This window comes from Leopardus geoffroyi, chromosome D3 (genome assembly GCF_018350155.1).
Source record: "Leopardus geoffroyi isolate Oge1 chromosome D3, O.geoffroyi_Oge1_pat1.0, whole genome shotgun sequence".
Taxonomy (NCBI): domain Eukaryota; kingdom Metazoa; phylum Chordata; class Mammalia; order Carnivora; family Felidae; genus Leopardus; species Leopardus geoffroyi.
In genome coordinates this window covers 9242780-9261894 of record NC_059339.1, presented here as the reverse complement: position 1 = coordinate 9261894, position 19115 = coordinate 9242780, and the positions used below count along the sequence as shown (strand labels likewise).

Here is a 19115-nt window from a genome sequence, read left to right as displayed (position 1 = left end):
GAAAACTTCATGCCTACAAATTAGTATCCCCTCATTAGAGAGCAATTTGACAGGTTCTATCAAAATTTCAATGTGCATATTCTCTGATTCAGCAATTCCACTGCCTGGGATCTATTCACACGGATGTAGTTTCAAAGGCAGTGGGATACCGGAAATAACCAAGATGCCCATCAATTGGTAAAAAATGTGGGACATCCCTGGCCTGACACAGTCTGCAACAGGGAAAAAGATGGCAGGGGGTCTGATCATGCTAATGTGGAAGGGCGTCCACAAAACAGTGTTCATTTCTAAAAAGCAAATTATAGGACAGTACGTATATAAATTCGGCTACATAGGGAAAAAAATGAAGAAATAAGGTATACATATATTCTTGCAGGTTTTCAGAAAGTATCAAAGATACAAGAACTGTGGAGGATGATTGGGAGGTTGGGGGAATTTTATCTACTTTTTAGCTCCCTCCCCCCGTACTGTTTGGTATTTTAAAATAATGAACATGTCTTATTTTTATAATAGAAATTGCAGTGAAAAATTTGGGGTCCGTATGCACCCCTCTGGGAGAGGGGCATCACCTGCCCTGGAGACTCAGAGGATTTTGTGATCCAAAGAATGTAAGAGTTCTAGAACAGCTTCTCCCCTGTATCCCCAGAGGGCAAGGGGCTCGGCACTGGGACAGGATTGTGCCAGAGTCTCACTGTCAACTGTGGGCTGAGGACTTCAGGTCACATCAGACCTGCCCTCACCTCCCTTTTGTCCTCTTCTAGGGACCCGACCCAGGTCAGAGTCCTGGATGCACCTGCAGGCTGGACTCTGGGCCCTGGGATCTCAGTGAGGACACTCTGCTTAAGGCAAATAAGAGCCAATCAAGGCAGGAGGCAGCATCCTTGGTTCCCACCACGCTGTACCTAGATTGTTGTCTGTGAGGACCTCTTTGACTCTCTTGGTGATGGAGTATGTGTCCAGCTCGGGGGACATGGCCACAATCTCCTGGATGCCCCCCGTGGCCTGGCTGCCCGAGTACACCTTCCCCCCCAGCGAGGAGCTGGAGCGTCCCTCCGGCTGCTGGTTCTCCTTGCTGCCCTCCAGTGCCAGGCTCAAGGGCTCCTGGGAGCTCCTCTCCGGCTCCGTGGGGCTAGGGGGTGGGGACGGCGAGGACCTCGGTTCCGTGGGACTGGCTGTGGGCCACAGAGAGACAGAGAAGGCAGTTACTGCCATTTGGAACAGACAAATATGGTTCGGATGGCTTGTTTGTTAGGGCCAAGTGTTGGCAACAGTCCATTTTGCAACCACAATAGTAATATCTTAGGCAGGGACCATCCTGGATGCAAAAACTGGTGAATACAAATTTGAGGAAGAGTAGGGTATTTACACGGTCTCTAGGTATTTCTCTATAAGACACTCATTGATGACAAAGGGAAAAGTAGTTCACTCTTCAGTATAGATACTTGGCAGACATCACCTTAACCAAATGATCAAAGTTAACATCGCCAATCAAAGGACAAATGAACACTGATGTCTCCTGATGCCATGTACTGAGAAGAAGGACACAGCATCAGTTCCGTGATATTCCTCCTAAAAGTGCGCAAGGAAGCATCGGACAAAGCTGAACTGAGACAGTCTATAGAATGACTGGCTTCAAAAATGTCAAAATTGGGAAACAGAGAGGCAGAAGAATTGTTCAAATTGAGAGACTAAAGAGACACAACAACTAAATACAAGGAGTCCTGGATCTGATCCTAGACAGGGAGAAACAACATTTTATAAAGGATGGGGTGCCGGGCTGGCTCGGTCGGTAGAGCACGCGACTCTTGATCTTGGGGTTGTGTGTTCAAGCCCCATGTTGGGCATATAATTTACTTTAAAAAATTATGTGAAGGATATTATAGGGACAACCAAAGAAACCTGAATATAGATGGTGGGCTACCTTAACAGTATTGTATCATTGTCACATTTCTGTCTCATTCTTGGGAGAAAACTTTTTGAAGCATTTAGGGGTAAAGGGACATGATGTTGTCAACTAATACCTCAAATGGTCGGGAGAGAAAGAGCGCACATGTGGCAAAATTAGCGGCTGGTGAGCCTGTGTGTGGGGTACAGAGAGCTTGTTCTATTGTTTCAACTCTTCAGTTAATTAGAAATTACTTCGGAAATGAAAAGTCACAAAAAAATAAGTTGGCAACCCCTTTAAGCTCAACCATCAGAGATCAGCAAAATAAAATACAGTCATTTCCTGAAGCAATTAAAAATAACGTAATGAGGGGCGCCTGGGTGGCTCAGTAGGTTAAGCGTCCGACTCTTGATTTCGGCTCAGGTCATGATCCCACAGTTTGTGGGATCGAGCCCCACATCGAGCTCTGTGCTGGCAGCACAGAGCCTGCTTGGGGTCCTCTCTCTCCCCCTCTCTGCCCCTCCCCTGCTTGTGCTCTCTTTCTCTCAAAATAAACAAATAAACATAAAACAACATAATGAAAAGATGTCCACGTAAGATGAGTAAGTTCTGGGGATCTAATGTACAGTGTGGTGACTGGTTAACAATCCAGTATTTTATACTCGACACTGCCTATGAAAGAGGGACTTTACTATTCCCAACGTAACAACAAAATGGTAATTACGTGAGGCGAAGGATGCGGTAACTAGTCTTACTGTGGCAAACATTTTACGATACATAGGCATATCATATCATCACCATATCATCATCATTTAAACTCCCACAATGTTAATATGTCAAGTTTATCTCAACAAAGCTGAAAGGATGTCCACAGTACAATGGCATATTTAAAAAGTGAGTTTATAAGCCACAGTTTTCATTTATCAAAAGATGTTTGTGTGAGTATATATTAGAAAAGCCAAGTGGAAGACAGGTTGGGTAGGATGACCTTGCTAAAGCCCAGTCCCTGAATCACTCTCCTCTTATCCATGACAAGCCCCTGGAGGCAGGGACCACAGGTAAGTCGTGGGTGAGTCCTGGAGCCTGGGGAAGAAGGAGGTGTTGGGCAGAAGCCTGTTGAATGAATAAATTTGAGTCAGGACCTCTGCTTATCCCTGCAAGGTGCAAAGTGAAGCCTCCAAGTTCTGAGTGGTGACATCACAGCCCTGTGGGGCTGGCCGCCCGTATCTGGTGTCAGGAGAACACTATTGCTCCCCGCCTCCCCCAAACTGGGGTGATCCTGGTCATCCAGGTGGAAAACATGTGATGCTGGAGCTAACACGTCCCCCCCCCCCCCCCACCCATCACTGTCACCATCAGAGAGGCAAAGCTGGTGGGGAAGGGCCAGTCTGGGGAAGCAAGAGGCTGTTTCAAGAGTCCTTCCCTCGCTTTCATGGGAGAGGGGTTGGGCTCCGCTGGAGGAGAATCTAGGCTCTTCGAAGGCATCTGCCTCTTGGAAAACCTGCATCCCCACCTAAAGGGCCAGCTTTCCAACCAGACAGGGAGCAGGATGAGGAGACGGAGGGCAACCCAGATGATGAGCCTGAAACCAGCCAGCCTCCAGGCAGAACACTGGCCTCTTCTGACTACTCTGACTTCAAGGATTGCTTCTGACAAAATTACTGAAAGATTCAGAAATCAACTCTATCAGGAGGAACACACTAAATACAAAGCACTGAGAGGTTGGACACGGACAGTCAGGTTGGCTGGGGCTTGAGCAGGGGCTCTGGATAGGAATGTGAGCGGGGCAGAGTGGGGAGAGCAGGTGACCACCTGGTCTGTCTGCCCAGGCCTTTCCTGGTTGTCGTACAGAAAGCCCCATGCCCTGGGCAAACGGGACAATTGGTTACGATGAAGAGAGACAGTGAGGGAGAGATGGAAGGAGGGATGGAGTGACGGAGGACACAGAATAGAGTGGGAGAGAGGGACACAGAAAGAAGGCGAAGCGGGGAGAGAGACTGGGACAAAGAGACAGTAAGAAAGGCAGCAAGAAAAGGGAGAGGGGAGAGAAAAAATGACACGGAGAGACTCGGAGAAAAGTCGGAGACGATGTGGGGAGAACAGGGCTTCCTCAACTGCTAGAGAATTCTGAGAAGCCTCAGACACATGTACCCATGCCCACCACTGTGGGCTTCACTGAAGGGCTGGTGATTTGAAGCAGGTTTTGTGGCAGGCAGTTGGTGTGAGGGAGGCCATGCTTTGGAACCTGCCTTTGGCAAGCAGCTCACCCTCAAGTCGCCAGGCCAAGGACAAAATGGGGGCCGAAACAGGTTCCTACTCAACCCGATGGCTGGACTCTGTGGGACGTTATGGGCAGTGGATACCTCTCCTGCCTCTAGGTTGTGGACAGGTGGTGGCTGTGGGGGCCTTGGTTGGATTGGCCACTCCCTACCATACCAAGCCAGCAGCTACTGCTCACATCTCTGCTTCCATGAACCTGGGCCCTGGCTTCCTGGTCTGTGGAGGGACAGGGGTGGCCACACTCACTGGGCCTCACTCCCTTCCCAATCTGTGAATGATCCTCCTAGCTTTCGCTTGTCCTGTTTCCTCCACGAGGAACACCTTTCTTGATTGTCCTTGCCTAATTCTATCCTACACAACAAAGACATTTTTAAAAACCAGAACCATTAGACATAGAGGAAATGCAGATCAAACTGCAATGAGATACCAATTCACACCCGCTGGGATGGCTACAGTCAAAGAGGGAGAATAGCAGGTGTTGGTGAGGAGGTGGAGAAATAGGAACCCCTCCCACCACACTGCTGCCGGGACGTGAAATGGTGCAGTCGCTATGGAAAACAGGTTGGAAGCTCCTCAGCGAGTTAAGCATAGAATTATCATATAACCAGGGCACCTGTGTGGCTTAGTTGGTTGAGTGTCTGACTCTTGATTTCAGCTCAGGTCATGATCTCACCATTCATGAGTTTAAGCCCCGCATTGGGCTTTATACTGACAGCATGAAGGCTGCTTGGGATTCTCTTTCCCTCTCTCTCCGCCATGCGTGCATGTGAGTGCACGCTCTCTCTCAAAATAGATAAACTTTATAAAAAAAATAATCATATGGGGCGCCTGGGTGGCTCAGTCGGTTAAGCGTCCGACTTCAGCTCAGGTCATGATCTCACAGTCTGTAGGTTCGAGCCCCACGTCGGGCTCTGGGCTGACAGCTCAGAGCCTGGAGCCTGCTTCACATTCTGTGTCTCCCTCTCTCTCTGCCCCTCCCCTGCTCATGCTCTGTCTCTCTCTGTCTCAAAAATAAATGAAAACATTAAAAAAAAAATCATATGACCCAGCAATTCCACTCTGAGGTATACGGCGAAAGGAATCAGAAACAGGTGTTCAAAAACATGCACGTGGATGTTCATGGCAGCATTATTCACAGTAGCCAAAAGGTGGTCTAAAGGAAATATCATTTGGCCATAAAAAGGAATGAAGTACTGACACATGCTACAGCCTGGATGTACCTTGGAAACATATGCTAAGTGAAAGCCGGACACAAAAAGCCACATATTGTACAATTCCATGGATAAGAGGCAAATCCATGCGGACAGGAAGCAGATTCGTGGTTGCAGGGCCTGGGGGAGGGGTGAGTGGGCATGACTGCTTAATGGGCACAGGGTTCTTCTTGGGGGTGATGAGAATGTCCTGGAACTAGGCAGAGGTGGTGGTTGTGTAAAATTGTGAATGTAATAAACGCCACTGAATTGTACACTTTAAAAGGGGCTCAAATGGTAAATTTTATGTTATATCAATTTTACCAGAATAAGAAAACTAATTAAAATACAACACAACACAGCACAAGGACGGGAACTCTGCCACAGGTATGGGCTCTGGTGTGGGCACTCTTGTGGACCCTAATGGCTAAATGCCCTGCGTTCTAAGCTTGACTCTGCCACTACCCAGCGGGTGACCTTGGGCAAATCACTGTCCTACTCAGACCCTCCATTTCTTCTTCTGGAAAGTAGGAATGACAAACAGTCCCTCCAGTCAAGACTGACGTGAGGATTACAGATGAAAGTACCAAGTGCTCAGCCGCGTGTGTGACAAACGGCAGCGGTCATTAGAACTGTTGCAGCGCTTCTTAAAACAGCCTGGTGGGGCAGGCATTTTCAATTAAAGTTTTAATTATAAAATATTTCAAAGTCTAGAAATATACAAAAAAGAAAATGTAAATCCTCCTTCCCTTCCCTGGGTCCATGACCCAAATAGATGTTAACACTCTGTTATTTGCTTCAAATTTCCCTCTTTTTATTTAAAAAAAGTTTTTTTAATGTTTATTTTTGAAAGAGAGATAGAGAGCGAGCAGGGGAGGGGCAGAGAGAGAGGGAGACCGAATCCCAAGCAGGCTGTGTGCCGTCAGCACAGAGTCTGGGGCTTGAACCCACGAACCCTGAGATCATGACCTGAGTCGAAACCAAGAGTCTAATGCTTAACCAACTGAGCCACCCATGCGCCCCTCTCCCCAACTTTTTTTATGTTTATTTTTGAGGGGGCAGGAGGGGCAGAGAGAGAGGGAGACACAGAATCTGGAGCAGGCTCCAGGCTCTGAACTTTCAGCACAGAGCCTGATGTGGGGCTCGAACCCATGAACCGTGAGATCATGACCTGAGCTGAAGTCGGACGCTTAACCGACTGAGCCACCCAGGCTCCCCTCCCTGTTTGTTTTAAAGACAAAGAGCAAGCAACAGGTATGCCTGGGTGGCTCAGTTGGTTGAGTATCCTGAGTCTTGATTTTGGTTCAGGTCATGATCCCAGGGTCATGGGATTGAGCCCTGCATTGGACTCCGTGTTGAGTATGGAGCCTGCTTAAGATTCTCTCTCTCTCCCTTTTGCCCTTCTCCACCACTTGTGCTCTCTCTCTCTCTCTGAAAAAAAAAAAAAAAAAAAAAAAAGTAACAGAGCCAGCCAGAGCCCTCCCCTCCCGATCTCTTCCTGGTCCCCTTCCCTGTGGAACCCCTCTTCCCAGGCTGGTGAGTGGTGACTCTTTTTGACATTAAAAAATTTTTTTTAAAGGTTTACTTATTTTAATAGAGAGTGAGAGAGAGATTGCATGTGCCAGTTGGAGAGGGGCAGAGAGAGAGGGAGAGAGAATCTCAAGCAGGCTCTGCTATCAGTGTGCAGCCCAATGCAGGGCTCAATCCCACAAACCAAGAGATCATGACCTGAGCCAAAATCAAGAGTCAGACGCTTAACCGACTGAGCCACTCAGGTGCCCCAACATTTTGTTTAAGCAAGCTCTACACCCAGCATGGGGCTTGAACTCACGACCCTGAGATCGAGAGTCACATGCTCTACCGACTCAGTCAGCCAGGTGCCCCTCTTTTTGATATTTTAATCTATAGGCTTGTAGCCAATGCTCCAACAATGTGCAGTCTTGTCTTGTGGACACGAACTTCTAAAATAAACACCATCTCCTGGGATGATTTTGTTGCCTGGTGTTATGGTAGTATTCTTGTTGATCCCTGCACTTCACCAGGACTGACTGACCTGCCCACTGCTCATCATGGCAGAGGGAGCCTAGACTTCCTAGTCCCTCCCCTGACTCCATCCTTCCATTTCTAGCTCTATGACTTTGGGCAACTCTCTGAGCCTCAGTTTCCTCACTCAGGCAACGTTCAGACTCCAGCTTGCCTGTGCATCATTAATGGATGGATAACAGCCCAAATGTCTGTGCTAAGGATTCTGAGGCTGAATGCTGGGTCGCTTGGAAAAAGAGATCAATCAGTGATTCTGGTCAGGGGATGGGAGGGCAGCTCTGCATCCAAAGAAAATTTTCTCCACTTGCTGTAGGCACCTAGGCGCCACCTAGAGTTTAAAACCACTGGCAGACGTCATCCCTCTGGTTGAAGGAAGGACGAAAAGCAGGGAGACCATCTAGGGGCACACTGGCAGCAGCCCACGAGAGGGTCCCGACCACACTCACCCTGAGAGGCGCTGGGCTGCTGGCTGATGGCCTGGCCGAGCTGGTCTGAGAGCCACAGCTGCATGCGGATGAAGGGCTCTCGCCCCTTCTGTGTCAGCTTGCTCCACGGCTTCGGCCGGGACAGCATGTCGCTCACACTGCCCTGTGACAGGCCCAGCACCTGGGGATGGGCGGAGCAGGAAGTGTAGGGAGGCAGGCCCCTGGGACCCCGGCCATCCCCTCCCTCCCTCTCTGCAGGACACTTGGCCCATTGTTCACTCTGATTCCCTGGGAGGCCAGGGCTGCCTTGATTTGTTCTTCATTTCCCAGGTGCCTGCTGTGTGCCTGTGCTGTGCCCACCCCCCCCCCCCCATCTACAGTGCCCTTCCAGATATCCCTACGTGTAAGAATTCTTGATTTTAAGCCCCCTCAAAAGCCCCCTCCTCTAGGAAGAGGTGTCTTCCCTTGACGTCATTCCTCCTCCTCTCAACTCACCTGACTCTTGACCTGCTCCTCTGCCAAGGGCAGAAGTGATGTTCAAAACTACTTAACCACTGGTATTGCAGGGGAACCCTGGCTGGGCTGAGCCTTAACCCTTTAGTGGCTGGACCACTGGGAGGAACGGAGGGTTCTGGAGGAGGAGAGGTAAGTGGCTACTCCTAACCAGAGGGAAGCATTTCACTGCTTTAACAACCATAGAACTGAATGTCAGCCCAGCCCTCCCTTCCCACAGGACCCAGGGACGAGTGGATGCAGGAAAATGGGTTGGGGGTCATGCAGATCTGGGTTTGAATTCTGCTTTTGCCTTGTTCCTGTTCATGCACACAACCTGTCTTTTCAAGACCATGAACACTGGGGGCTGGGTCCTCCGGTGGTCCACCCGCCCCAGGTCCCGTGGGCCCCACTATCTTCACCTTCTCCCCAAAGATCCTCTGGCAGATTCCATTCTTGGCCAGCTTCTCCTTGACCTGGCGCGTCAGCTCCAGTGTATCCACCTCCCGGTACATGTAAAGCTCGTACTGCTCGGGGGTCAGGGGCGGCACGGTAGGCTTCAGTGTGCGGGGCACGTATGCTGGGTAGTAGGCCAGCCGCCCACCGCTGCCCGCCTCGGGGACGCCACCTTCGGCCTTCAGCTCGCCCACTCTGGGAGGCTCATCCTCGCCCCCCGCCGCTTCGTCCTCCGGGGCCGTGGGGGCCTCGTCCCCACGGGGCCAGGCCCGCCCGTTGGGCTGTCCGGAGTAGCCGGAGGAGGAGGAGGAGAGGGAGGGTGAGACAGAGGTGTAGGGGCGGCTGAGCAGGCCACGGTCCGAGGCCCAGTGGTGGTCGAAGTAGCCGGCGTCGCCAATCTCCGACTTGACCTTCCGGATGATGCTCTGCACGAAGGCAGCAGGGGACAAGACCGTGAGGGAGGTCTGTGTGGCGCTGCTGCTGGTTCCCCCGCCGCCACCGCCACCGCTGCTGTCCTCCTGCTTGACATAGGTCGGAGCCCCATTCTGGCTCGCAGTGGCCAGCGAGGGCCGCTCTGGGGGCGAGGGAGGCACCGAGCGGCCCCGGGGGCCGGCCTCCATCTCCAGCAGGGCCTGCTGTTGCGCCTGCATCTCGCGGCGCGCTTGTTCCAGAATGTTCTTGATGGCATCTTCCGAGGTGCTGGCGGGGGCTGTGCCGTTGGTGATGCCCAGTGGGGCCGTGGAGTTCTTGGACTCACCTGTGGGAAGGAGGACAGGGTGGCCAGAGGCCCACGGTCAGGGGCATGGTTTCAAGGGCAAAGATGTTCACGGCATCTGTGTAAGTATACTTTGGAGATACTGTGGAGATACTGCAATAAAACCAGTCAAATGAATTTTTTGGTTTCCGAGTGTATACAAAAATTATGTTTATGCTGCACCGTAGTCTATTTGGTGTGCAACAGCATTATGCCTCAGAAAAACCCCAACGTACATACCTTAACTAAAAAATACTTCATCACTCAAAAATGCCAACCATCACCTGAGCTTTCAGGAAGCCCTAATCTCTGACCACAGATTATCATAACAAATAGAGTAATAATGAAAGCATTGGAAATACTGAGAGAATTGCCCAAATGTCACACGGAGACACCGAGTGAGTAAATGCTGGAACAATGCTGCCGACAGACTTGCTTGACACAGGGTTGCCACAAACCTTTAGTTTAAACCAAGAGCAACATCTATAAAGCACAACGAAATGCACTCAAAAGAGGTATGCCTGTGTTTATGCCAGCAAAACGTTGGCAGCAACTTCTGTGTCCAACAATCCGGGGTTGGATAAATTATGGTCCGTCCGTATGGCAGAATATTAGACAGCCATCACAAACCAGGTAGACAGAGATTTTAGCCTATGTAGAGAAAGTGCTCATGGGGAAAATGTAACGTAAAAAAAGACCTGTCTTTTAAATGTGCTAAGATCCATCTATGCAAATGTCAAAGACAAGAAAAACACTACAGCACATAAAATAAGCTGCTTCACTTATTCTAATAGCAAAATAATGGCATGAACCCAAATGCTCATGGAGAACAGAAAGGATAATGAATAGTGACATGGTCACACAAACAGAATGCTATCCAGTGGTGGCTGCCCAACATTGTGAATATGCTAAATGCCATGGAATTGTTCACTTTAAAACGGTTAGTAAATTTTGCCTCAATTAAAATAAAAGAGTACTGCATGCCTATTGCAGAGAGTTAAGGAAGCAAAACTTAAGATGAAAAGAAAAATCCCCTTGATCTCTCTCTCAAAGGCAACCACATGAAATCTCCTCACGTATTTCCTTTGGGCTGCTTTCTAACTTCATACATGGGGCGATCATACTTGATGTGGGAGTGTAGCCCGGTTTGCTCCCACCCAGTATCAACATGAGTATTTTGTCTTATGATTAGAAGTTCTATCTTTCATGGCTGCCTATGGCACGTGAAGGTATAGTCTCTGCTTCATTTACCTGATCCCCCACTGCTGGACAGTTAGGTTGTTTCTAGTTTGTCACTGCTGTGAGCAACGATAAAGGAATAGCTTGTATATAAATCTTTGTCCCCATCCTGGATATTTCCCTCAATTCCCAGAGTAGAACTCTCGAGTTAGCAGTTAGCCATATTTGTCTCCTCCCTGGGGGGCTGTTAGTTGCTTTCACTCTTGTCAGGGTCATGGGGCAACAACCCGGGCACTTTTTCCCTTGCCCTCTCCTCACAGACCCTGCATGGAACGTCCCTGGCTGGCCCACTCTGCAGTGATGTTGCCTTTTTTTTTTTTTCCAACGTTTATTTATTTTTGGGACAGAGAGAGACAGAGCATGAACGGGGGAGGGGCAGAGAGAGAGGGAGACACAGAATCGGAAACAGGCTCCAGGCTCCGAGCCATCAGCCCAGAGCCCGACGCGGGGCTCGAACTCACGGACCGCGAGATCGTGACCTGGCTGAAGTCGGACGCTCAACCAACTGCGCCACCCAGGCGCCCCTGATGTTGCCTTTTTAATCTCCGTGCTGTCTTGTGTGTTGTTTCTGACCGTTCCACCCCCATGGGAGAGCGCTGTACAGGGAGCCAGAAGACCTGGGTTCTCCCTTGGCCTCTGTGTAACTGTGAGTATATCTCTCCCTCTCTGGTCTCAGCTGTCCTGTTGTTTAATGGAAGAGTTCTATTAGTTTTTTTCTCATGGTTCTTTTCACTCCACTATTGTGTCTCGTTCACAGCTGTAACCTGTTTCCAGTATGCAGTACGTGCTTAACCAATGTTTACTGAATGACTGCCTCTCTTGCTACAGGAGCCGATCAAGAAGAAAGAAACTAAGGTGTACATAGATGGGCCTCAGTGGATTATTTGGATGGGGCAGTGTAGGCTTCTAGCGGGGTAAGCATCCTCTGCCCCTCCCAGGGACCAAGCAGGGGGAGGGCCCTTGGCTCTCCAGCAGCAGAGGCTTGGGAATCGAGACACTTGCTCTGAGGTGCCACCAGGGAGCAGCAGACACCACAAAGCGGGAGCATGGAAGCCAGCATCAGGTTCAAAGTCCGCTACAGTCTACACTGTGCTGTGCTACACAGTGCTGGGTGCAGGGATGCAAGTTGGTCCCTGGTTGCAAAAAACCCTCAGACTGATAGGAAGTACAGACATATCAGCAGAGGCGTGTGTAACATGAACAAATGCAACAAGAGAGAGAAAAATAATGACGATGTTAACTATGATGATGGCTAGATCTTCAGGGGCACCTTCGACATGCCAGGCCCTCAGGCTGAGTGCTTGCCAGTCCTATTCTCACACAGGATCCTCACACAACAATAGGAAAGGAGTACTAATACTGTGCCTATTTTAAATGTAAGACAATGGAGGCACAGAGAGGCTAAGTAACTTTTCCAAGGTCACACAGCTAATAAACAGCAGAGCCAAAATTTGCAGCCAGGCCACTCTGGCTCCACTGCACCAAGCAATATAGGTGATTATAGGGGGTCCAAGGAGGATCAGTATCCATTCCATCCGGATTGAGGTGGGGGGTTTCCTGGATGAGGTGACTTCTGAGTTGAATTGTGAATTGGCCAGGGGTGAGGACGGCATTAGGGGCATAGGGAATAGCATGAGAACGGACATGGCTATAAGCATTTCATTCGAGAAGGATTGGGGGTTGGGAGGAGTCAAGACCATAGGGCCTGTAGGCCTTGTTGAGGAGCTGGGGTTTTTTAATTAAAAAATAAAAATTTATTTTATAGAGAGAGTGCAAGCAAGTAGGGGAGAAGGGCAGAGGGAGAGAGAGAGAGAATCTCGAGCAGGCTCCACACGCAGTGCGAGCCCACCCAGGGACACGGGGCTCAATCCCACGACTCTGAGATCACGACCTGAGCTGAAACCAAGAACTGGAGGCTCAATCAACTGAGCCACCCAGGCACCCTGAGGATCTGGGATTTTTATCTTGAGGGCAATGGGGAGGAGCTGTGGAAGTGACATGACCCTGTGTATGCTCCAGAAAGATCTCTCTGGCCTCCGGGTGGAGAATGGGCTGCAGTGGGACCTAGAATATCAGTGGCAAGACCAGTGAAGAGGCTAATGAAACAGTCCCAGCAAGTGATGATGGTGGCAGTCCAGGACAGCCTCTCACCCCGCCTGGGTGTCGGGCACCACCTTGAACAGGTTCCCAGTCCTGAGCTGGTGGGTTTGGGGAGGGGGTGGGTGCAGAGAGGGAGTTCTGTCTCAGACACACTGACTCTTCGATGTCAGTGCGGGACCCTGGTGGACATTCCCAGCCAGCAGCTGGCTTATGGCTCCATAACTCTCGAGAGAGGTGTGGCCCGGAGATGGGATGTTTTGGCTGTTGTTGGAACTTCCAGGAGTGGACCAACTCACCTAAGAAACATCAGACTAAAGTCAGAGGGCCTGAGGGGCGCCCTGCGTTTGAGGGCCTGATGGAGAATGTACACTCTGGTAGGCTAAATGAGGGTCTCCCAGAGGCACTCACGTCCCAGTCCCTGGGACCCGAACTGTGACTTCACACAGCAAAGGGGACTTTGCAGATGTGATTAAGTTAGGGGTCTTGAGATCCTGGGTTCTGTGGGTGGGCCCCACATCATCACAAGGGTGCTTGTGAGAGGAAGTAGGAGGATCAGAGACAGAGAGGAAGATGCTATGATGCTGGGTTTGAGGATGCAGGAGGGGCCGTGAAGCAAGGAATGTGGGCGCCTCCAGAAGCTCGAGAAGGTAAGGAAATGGATTCTCCCTGGAGCCTCTAGAGGGAACACAGCCCTGCTGACACCTTGACTCTAGCCCAGTGAGGCTGACTGTGGCCTTTGGGACTGTGAGAGAATAAACTGTGTTGTTTTTAGCCACTGAGTCTGTGGCCGAACAGTAGCACGAGGAGGCTAATATAGAGCCCTGGGAAAGTGTAGAAGGTGCAGTCTGGGAGGTAGGAGGAAGGCAGGAAAACAGGGTCTCCTTGGGAACTAGAAAGTGGAGGAGGTGCAGGAAGGAGGGTGAGGCTTAGAGCGTTGTTCTTGACAAGCTCCTGTGTGATTACTGGTCACTGTGTCTCCTCAAAGTTGAGGACATCCGGACAATCCAGACCAGTGCTGCAGCAGTCACTGGGTGTCTCCTACGGCGTCTCACTTGTCACCTTGCAATGTGGCCAGTGAGGCTGAAGAACTGAAGCTGTAGTTTTATTTAACTTTAAACAATTTGAATGGATATAGTCACACATGGCTGGTGGCTGCCGTGCCAACCTGGACCTGGTGCTTTCCAGGCCCAGACCTTGCTTGGTGCAGGTTGGCTGGCAAAGCAGTTCTGACCTGCTCGGAATCCCCGCTGTGGTGGATGAAGGTGGACCAGGCCTTACCTCCTGCTCTGGGCAGTCCCTGGAGGCCTCAGGCCTCACCTGCTGTGGTCACACTCACCCCCTTTCTGGGACTCGATCTCTTTCTTGGCCTGTTCCAGGATGCTCTTGATGGCGTCATCTGAGCCTGTCTCTGGTGTGCGGATTCTTGGGGTGATACTGCCTGGGGGAGGCAAGGGGGCATCTGTCAGGGGGACCTGCATGTTGGGGGTCAGTCCCTGGAGCTGGGCAGGGTGAAGGGTTGGTCCCCTCCTCCCTCGAGGGCTCCAGGGCCAGGGCTGGGAGAGGGAGGGCCAGACCTTGAGTGCGTGTGGCAAGACCACTGTTTAGCCAGTCTGTGTAACAAACCGGATCTACAAATGATTCTGACTTGAAATAGTATTAGTATTAATATTAATAATAATATGATAACAATGATGGCTGCCACCACCATAGATAACAGTTCTCAAACAGTTACTATGTTCCAGGTGCTGTACTAAGTAGCTTATACTCATTTAACCCTCATAGGAGGCTGGCAGATGGGGACAGATGGGGATACTGAGGCATGTCACTCAGTGGGTGAATGGCAGAGCTGGAGCTCAAAACTCAGGTGTTTATGAGGTCAAAGCCTGGGCCATTCACATGGATTACCCTAAAAGTCAAGTCTGGCAAGGTTGGCAGGAACCCAGGCCATCTCATGGATGGGTGAACTGAGGCTTGGAGGTCTTCAGGAAATACCTGCCAGGGCAGCTCCTGGGCCCAGCCTTTTCCCCACAATGATCAGCCTGAGCTGTCCCATTAGGCCCATGTGGGGAGCAAGAGGTAGCCAAAGGCCCCAGGAAGGAGGGACGAGGATACATTTCATTATTTTACAAAGGGGGAGGCTGAGGCACAGAGAGGCAAAGTCACTTGCCCCAGGTGACAAAGCTGGGAGGTGGCAGAACTAGGCTATGACCCCAGAGCCTGTGTTCTCAGCCCCCAGCCAGCCTTTTGCCCTGGGCTTGGCTGGGGAGGCTGGGCCCGAGCCCCTCCCCTCGGGATGGGCCCTCACCTCGCTGCCGCACCTGGATGGTCCTCAGAGCCAGCACGTTCTGCTCATCCGACAGGAACTGCTTCATCTTGATGAAGGGCTCCTTGCCCTTCACTGTGAGCTTGCGCCAGGGCTTGGGCCGGGCCAGGATCTCGCTGACCGAGCCCTGTGACAGCCCCAGCACATAGTGGCCAAACACCCGCTGCCCGATGTTGTGTTTGAGCAGCTGCTCCTTCACCTGGAATGCAATCTCTGCCGTGTCCAGCTGCTCCTCCTCGGTTCCGGCCCCTGCCCCAGCTGTGCTGCCCCCACCCCCATCTACAGGCTCGGGGGCCCCGGGTGGCTCAGGGCCAGGAGCTGGGGTGGCAGGGGCCGTGGGCGGCTTGGTGCCATAGAAGGCTGGGGGGAACACCAGCAGGCCACCCGCCTCCCCCTTGAAGGTGGCCGGGGGCATCATATGTTTGGACAGCAGTGTGTCCCCCGCCAGTCTGTCCCCAGAAGCCAGGCTGGGGAAGGGGGACAATGAGAAAGTCCTTGGGCCATCGGGGCCCAGGCCAGGGCCCAGCAGGGGCTGCCCAGGGCTGGGGGACAGGGGGTCTTCAGGCCCTGGCGGTGGCGGGAGCTGTGGAGGCGATGGGTAGGACTGCTCTGTGCCCAGGGAGTCCTTGATGGAATCATCCTCTGAAGGGTCCTCCTCTAGAATGCCAAGAGAGACAGATGGAGGAAAAGAGGAGAGACAGAGAGAAAGACAGAAGCGGACAGTGATGGGGGTGGGGAGAGAGAGAGAGAGAAAGAGAGAGGGACAGAGAGAGAGAGGGAGAGAGACAAGGAAAGAAATCATGAGAGTGACACCCAGAGAGTGACACCAGAGAAACAGAGATAGGGAAACAGACAGAAATAAGAGAGATGCACAGGGGAGGGAAATAAGAGGGATGCGCAGGGGAGACATGGAGAGAGGCAGCGAGGCAGAGCCAGCGTGAAAGGCAGAAAGAGACAGAAAGGCACAGAGACAGAGATAGAAAGTGGGAGGCAGAGAGACAGTGTAAGACAGAAAGACACACACATGAGGGAGAAATTCAGGGGGAGGACGAGGGGAGAGAGGGCGGCAGGGTGGGGGAGAGAAGTGTTATAGGCATCCAGCAGTACTAAAAGCTACCCTTCTGATTCTGAAATCCCTACCTGTGCAGGCCTGGCCCACATTCCAGTTCTGGGCAGCCACCCCCACCCCACCAAGAACACTCATTGAGCACTTGTTACGTGCTAGCACCTGGCCCCGAGGTGGGGAGTTCAGATCAATGCCCACCTCAGCAGGATGCCCGTTCCTGGTGCCTGCCTTCCAGCCCTCCTCGTCCTAGGCATCCTATGTGTTTGCACTCCCCGTGTGAACAGCACCCACAAAGTGGATCCATTATGGACCCCATTTTATAGATGAGGAAACAGAGGCAGCACAGAGAGTCTTGGCCGGGGCCACATGGCGACAAAGTCATGGAGCCACTGTGTGGGGAGAAGAGCTGAGGAGGTGATCTGGGGAGACAGCAATGTCTACAGGCCATTCCCAGCAGCCTGCTGTGGGGGGTGCAATGTGAATGCCCTCCTTGTGCCCTGTGACCTCTTCCTGCTGCTCACCAAGGATCGGGGATGAGTTGGAGCCTTTTGGAGGGCCTTGGGAGGGCCTGGGTGAGCTGTGTGAGGAAGGCAAGTGTGGACACTGTGCAGGACACTGCCAGCTGGCTTGGCCATGGAGAGCACCCAGCTCAGCACCAGGCACACAGCGGGTGCTCGATCAATGTGCACCCTTTTCTCCATCACTCTCCTGCTTGCATGGGAGGCAGTGGAGAAGGCCAGAGGCCCACAAACAGCCCCCACCCCGGCCCCTTGGCCCCAAGAGCATCCTGCCTCCCCTACCAGGGCTGGTCAGAAGACCAGGCTTTTCCAGAAGGAATTTCTGCGTGGGGAAGAAGGCCTCCTTTGCCATGAGCAACGAGTCTTCGGGCTTGGATATGCCCTGAGGAGACAAGAAGCTGGGCTGAGAGGGCATGGTGGGCAGACGGCTCTCAAGGTCAGCTTGCAACGCAGGGACAGTGGCGGGAACACTCACCTGCGGGAGGCTGCAGGTGCTAGAGGCCAGCTTCATGGCTTTCAGGATGCTGCCAGAGAAAGTGGAGAGAGTCCAAGGCCAGCCACATTTCCCGGGCTTTGGGAGAGGTCTTGAGAGATACTTCCTCTAGCTCATCTTCCCCGATTGAGAACAACTGCCCCACCCCGTGGACCCTGCATAACACTGGACTCAGGGCAACCACAGGCCTTGAGTAGCAGGCCTGTGAACCGGTTCCATCGATACCTGGAGGGGTGTTGCATTAACCCACTCCCACACTCGCGGGCCCCAGCCAACCTGATCACAAGGCACTGATCACAGCACTGACCACAAGGCTACCCTGCACGCTCTCCAATAGGTGGCTCTTGATGGCAAAGGGCCATGCATGGTTAGGTTTTGATACCCAAGGTGCCATGGAGAGGAGACAAGGGCATCACAAAATGGGATGTGGTGGGAGGAGGAAGATCATGCACTTTGCCAAGGGCCCCGCACTGCCAAGGAAGAGGGCTGGGGGTTCTGTGGAGCCCTCCTCTGCTGAGTACCTCAGCTCTGTTTTAATTTCTTCATAGTCAGACTGTGCCTGGAGCTTCTCTTCCAGCTTCTAGAGGAGAAAATAAAGATGGTTCAAGGCTGGTCCGCGTCGTTCTGTCTGGGGATGCCCTGCCTAGATCCTGTCTGCACACCTCCTCTCCCAAGGTCTACCTCTATGGCTTCGGACTTGGCCGTGAGCTGCCGCTCCAGGTCCGCAATCTGGTTGGCAGAGGTCTCCTCCAGTTCCTGCAGAGAATTCTGGAGGTGCTGCACATCCTTCAGCAGCCGCAGGATCTCCCGATCCTTGGAGGCCAGGGCAGCCTCAAGCCGGGGGCCTGAGCACAGCGCGAAGTTCACCTTATCCTGAGGACAGAGTGGGGCTTTGAGGGGCTGGGAGGTGTGGGGCAGGGGGCTGCAGGGCTCCACCCCTGAATCCCAAACAGAATGGGAAATCCATCTATGGCATGGCCCCCATGCCGTGCACCCCAGAGTGACTCAGCTCCTCCTTACAGGCTCTGGCTTTCCTCTTCTTACCTCTGAGCCTTTGCTCAGGCCAGTCCTATCAGCCTGGATGATTTCCCTCTATTATTCAAACTGAGGGGGAATGGGCAGAGGAGGTTTTCTGGAGAAAGATGGGTCCAAACTGTGATGAAGTTTAAGAACAAGTTAGTGATTTGGAAAATTGCTTGGCAGCATTCACCAAGGGCAGACGTGTTTCTGCTTGGTATGTGTAGGGAAAAGCAGCTATCTATGCACCAAGATACACATGTGAACACCAAGATGAATATTCATAGCAATTCTCTCTGTAACAGCCCCAAATTGGGCTCCAAATGCCTCCAAGTGCCCTCCAACCACAGAATGGCTGAACAGGCTGTGGTACATCCGCACAATGGAACACTATACAGCATTGAAAATGGATAATCTACAACTACTAACACCGGCATGAATCACTCTCTCGGATACACTATGAAGTGAAAGAAGCTAGACACAAAAGTGTGTGTGTGTGTGTGTGTGTGTGTGTGTGTGTGTGTGTTCCAAGTAAGATCAGGTAATGAAAACAGGCACACCCCAGCTGTGCTGTTATAAGTCAGGAGAGTGGTTCCCCTTGGGGAGTAGCCCCCGAATGGGAACACAGGAGGGCATTATTCTGGGTGTTGGGAATATTCTACGTATTGAACTGGTTGCTGGTTACAGTATCTCTGAAAAACTCAACATGCTATACACTTATGATAAGCTGATAAGCACATTTTTTCTTATATATATTATACTTCAGAACACATTTGTTAAAAAGGAACGAAAAAAAAAGGGCAATACCCGGTGAGGAAGTGGTAGGGATTGGGT

At 51.7% G+C, this 19115-nt stretch overlaps 1 protein-coding gene across 7 annotated transcripts in view; it reads right to left on the bottom strand.

Moving 5' to 3' along the window:
- The window catches only part of CUX2 (cut like homeobox 2), a 283465-nt gene that overhangs the window by 8605 nt on the left and 255745 nt on the right, over window positions 1-19115 (bottom strand). For 5 of the 7 annotated variants that reach the window (XM_045458911.1, XM_045458914.1, XM_045458907.1 and 2 more), the window contains 9 exons: window positions 17946-18137; window positions 17786-17844; window positions 17247-17295; window positions 17054-17174; window positions 15170-15844; window positions 14201-14302; window positions 8738-9528; window positions 7845-8004; window positions 903-1172 (listed from right to left, as the gene is read on the bottom strand). In XM_045458911.1, the coding sequence (XP_045314867.1) occupies window positions 903-1172; window positions 7845-8004; window positions 8738-9528; window positions 14201-14302; window positions 15170-15844; window positions 17054-17174; window positions 17247-17295; window positions 17786-17844; window positions 17946-18137 (2419 nt within the window). The remainder of the gene's footprint in view (window positions 1-902; window positions 1173-7844; window positions 8005-8737; window positions 9529-14200; window positions 14303-15169; window positions 15845-17053; window positions 17175-17246; window positions 17296-17785; window positions 17845-17945; window positions 18138-19115) is intronic. The other 2 variants (XM_045458908.1, XM_045458912.1) reach the window with 2 other exon arrangements.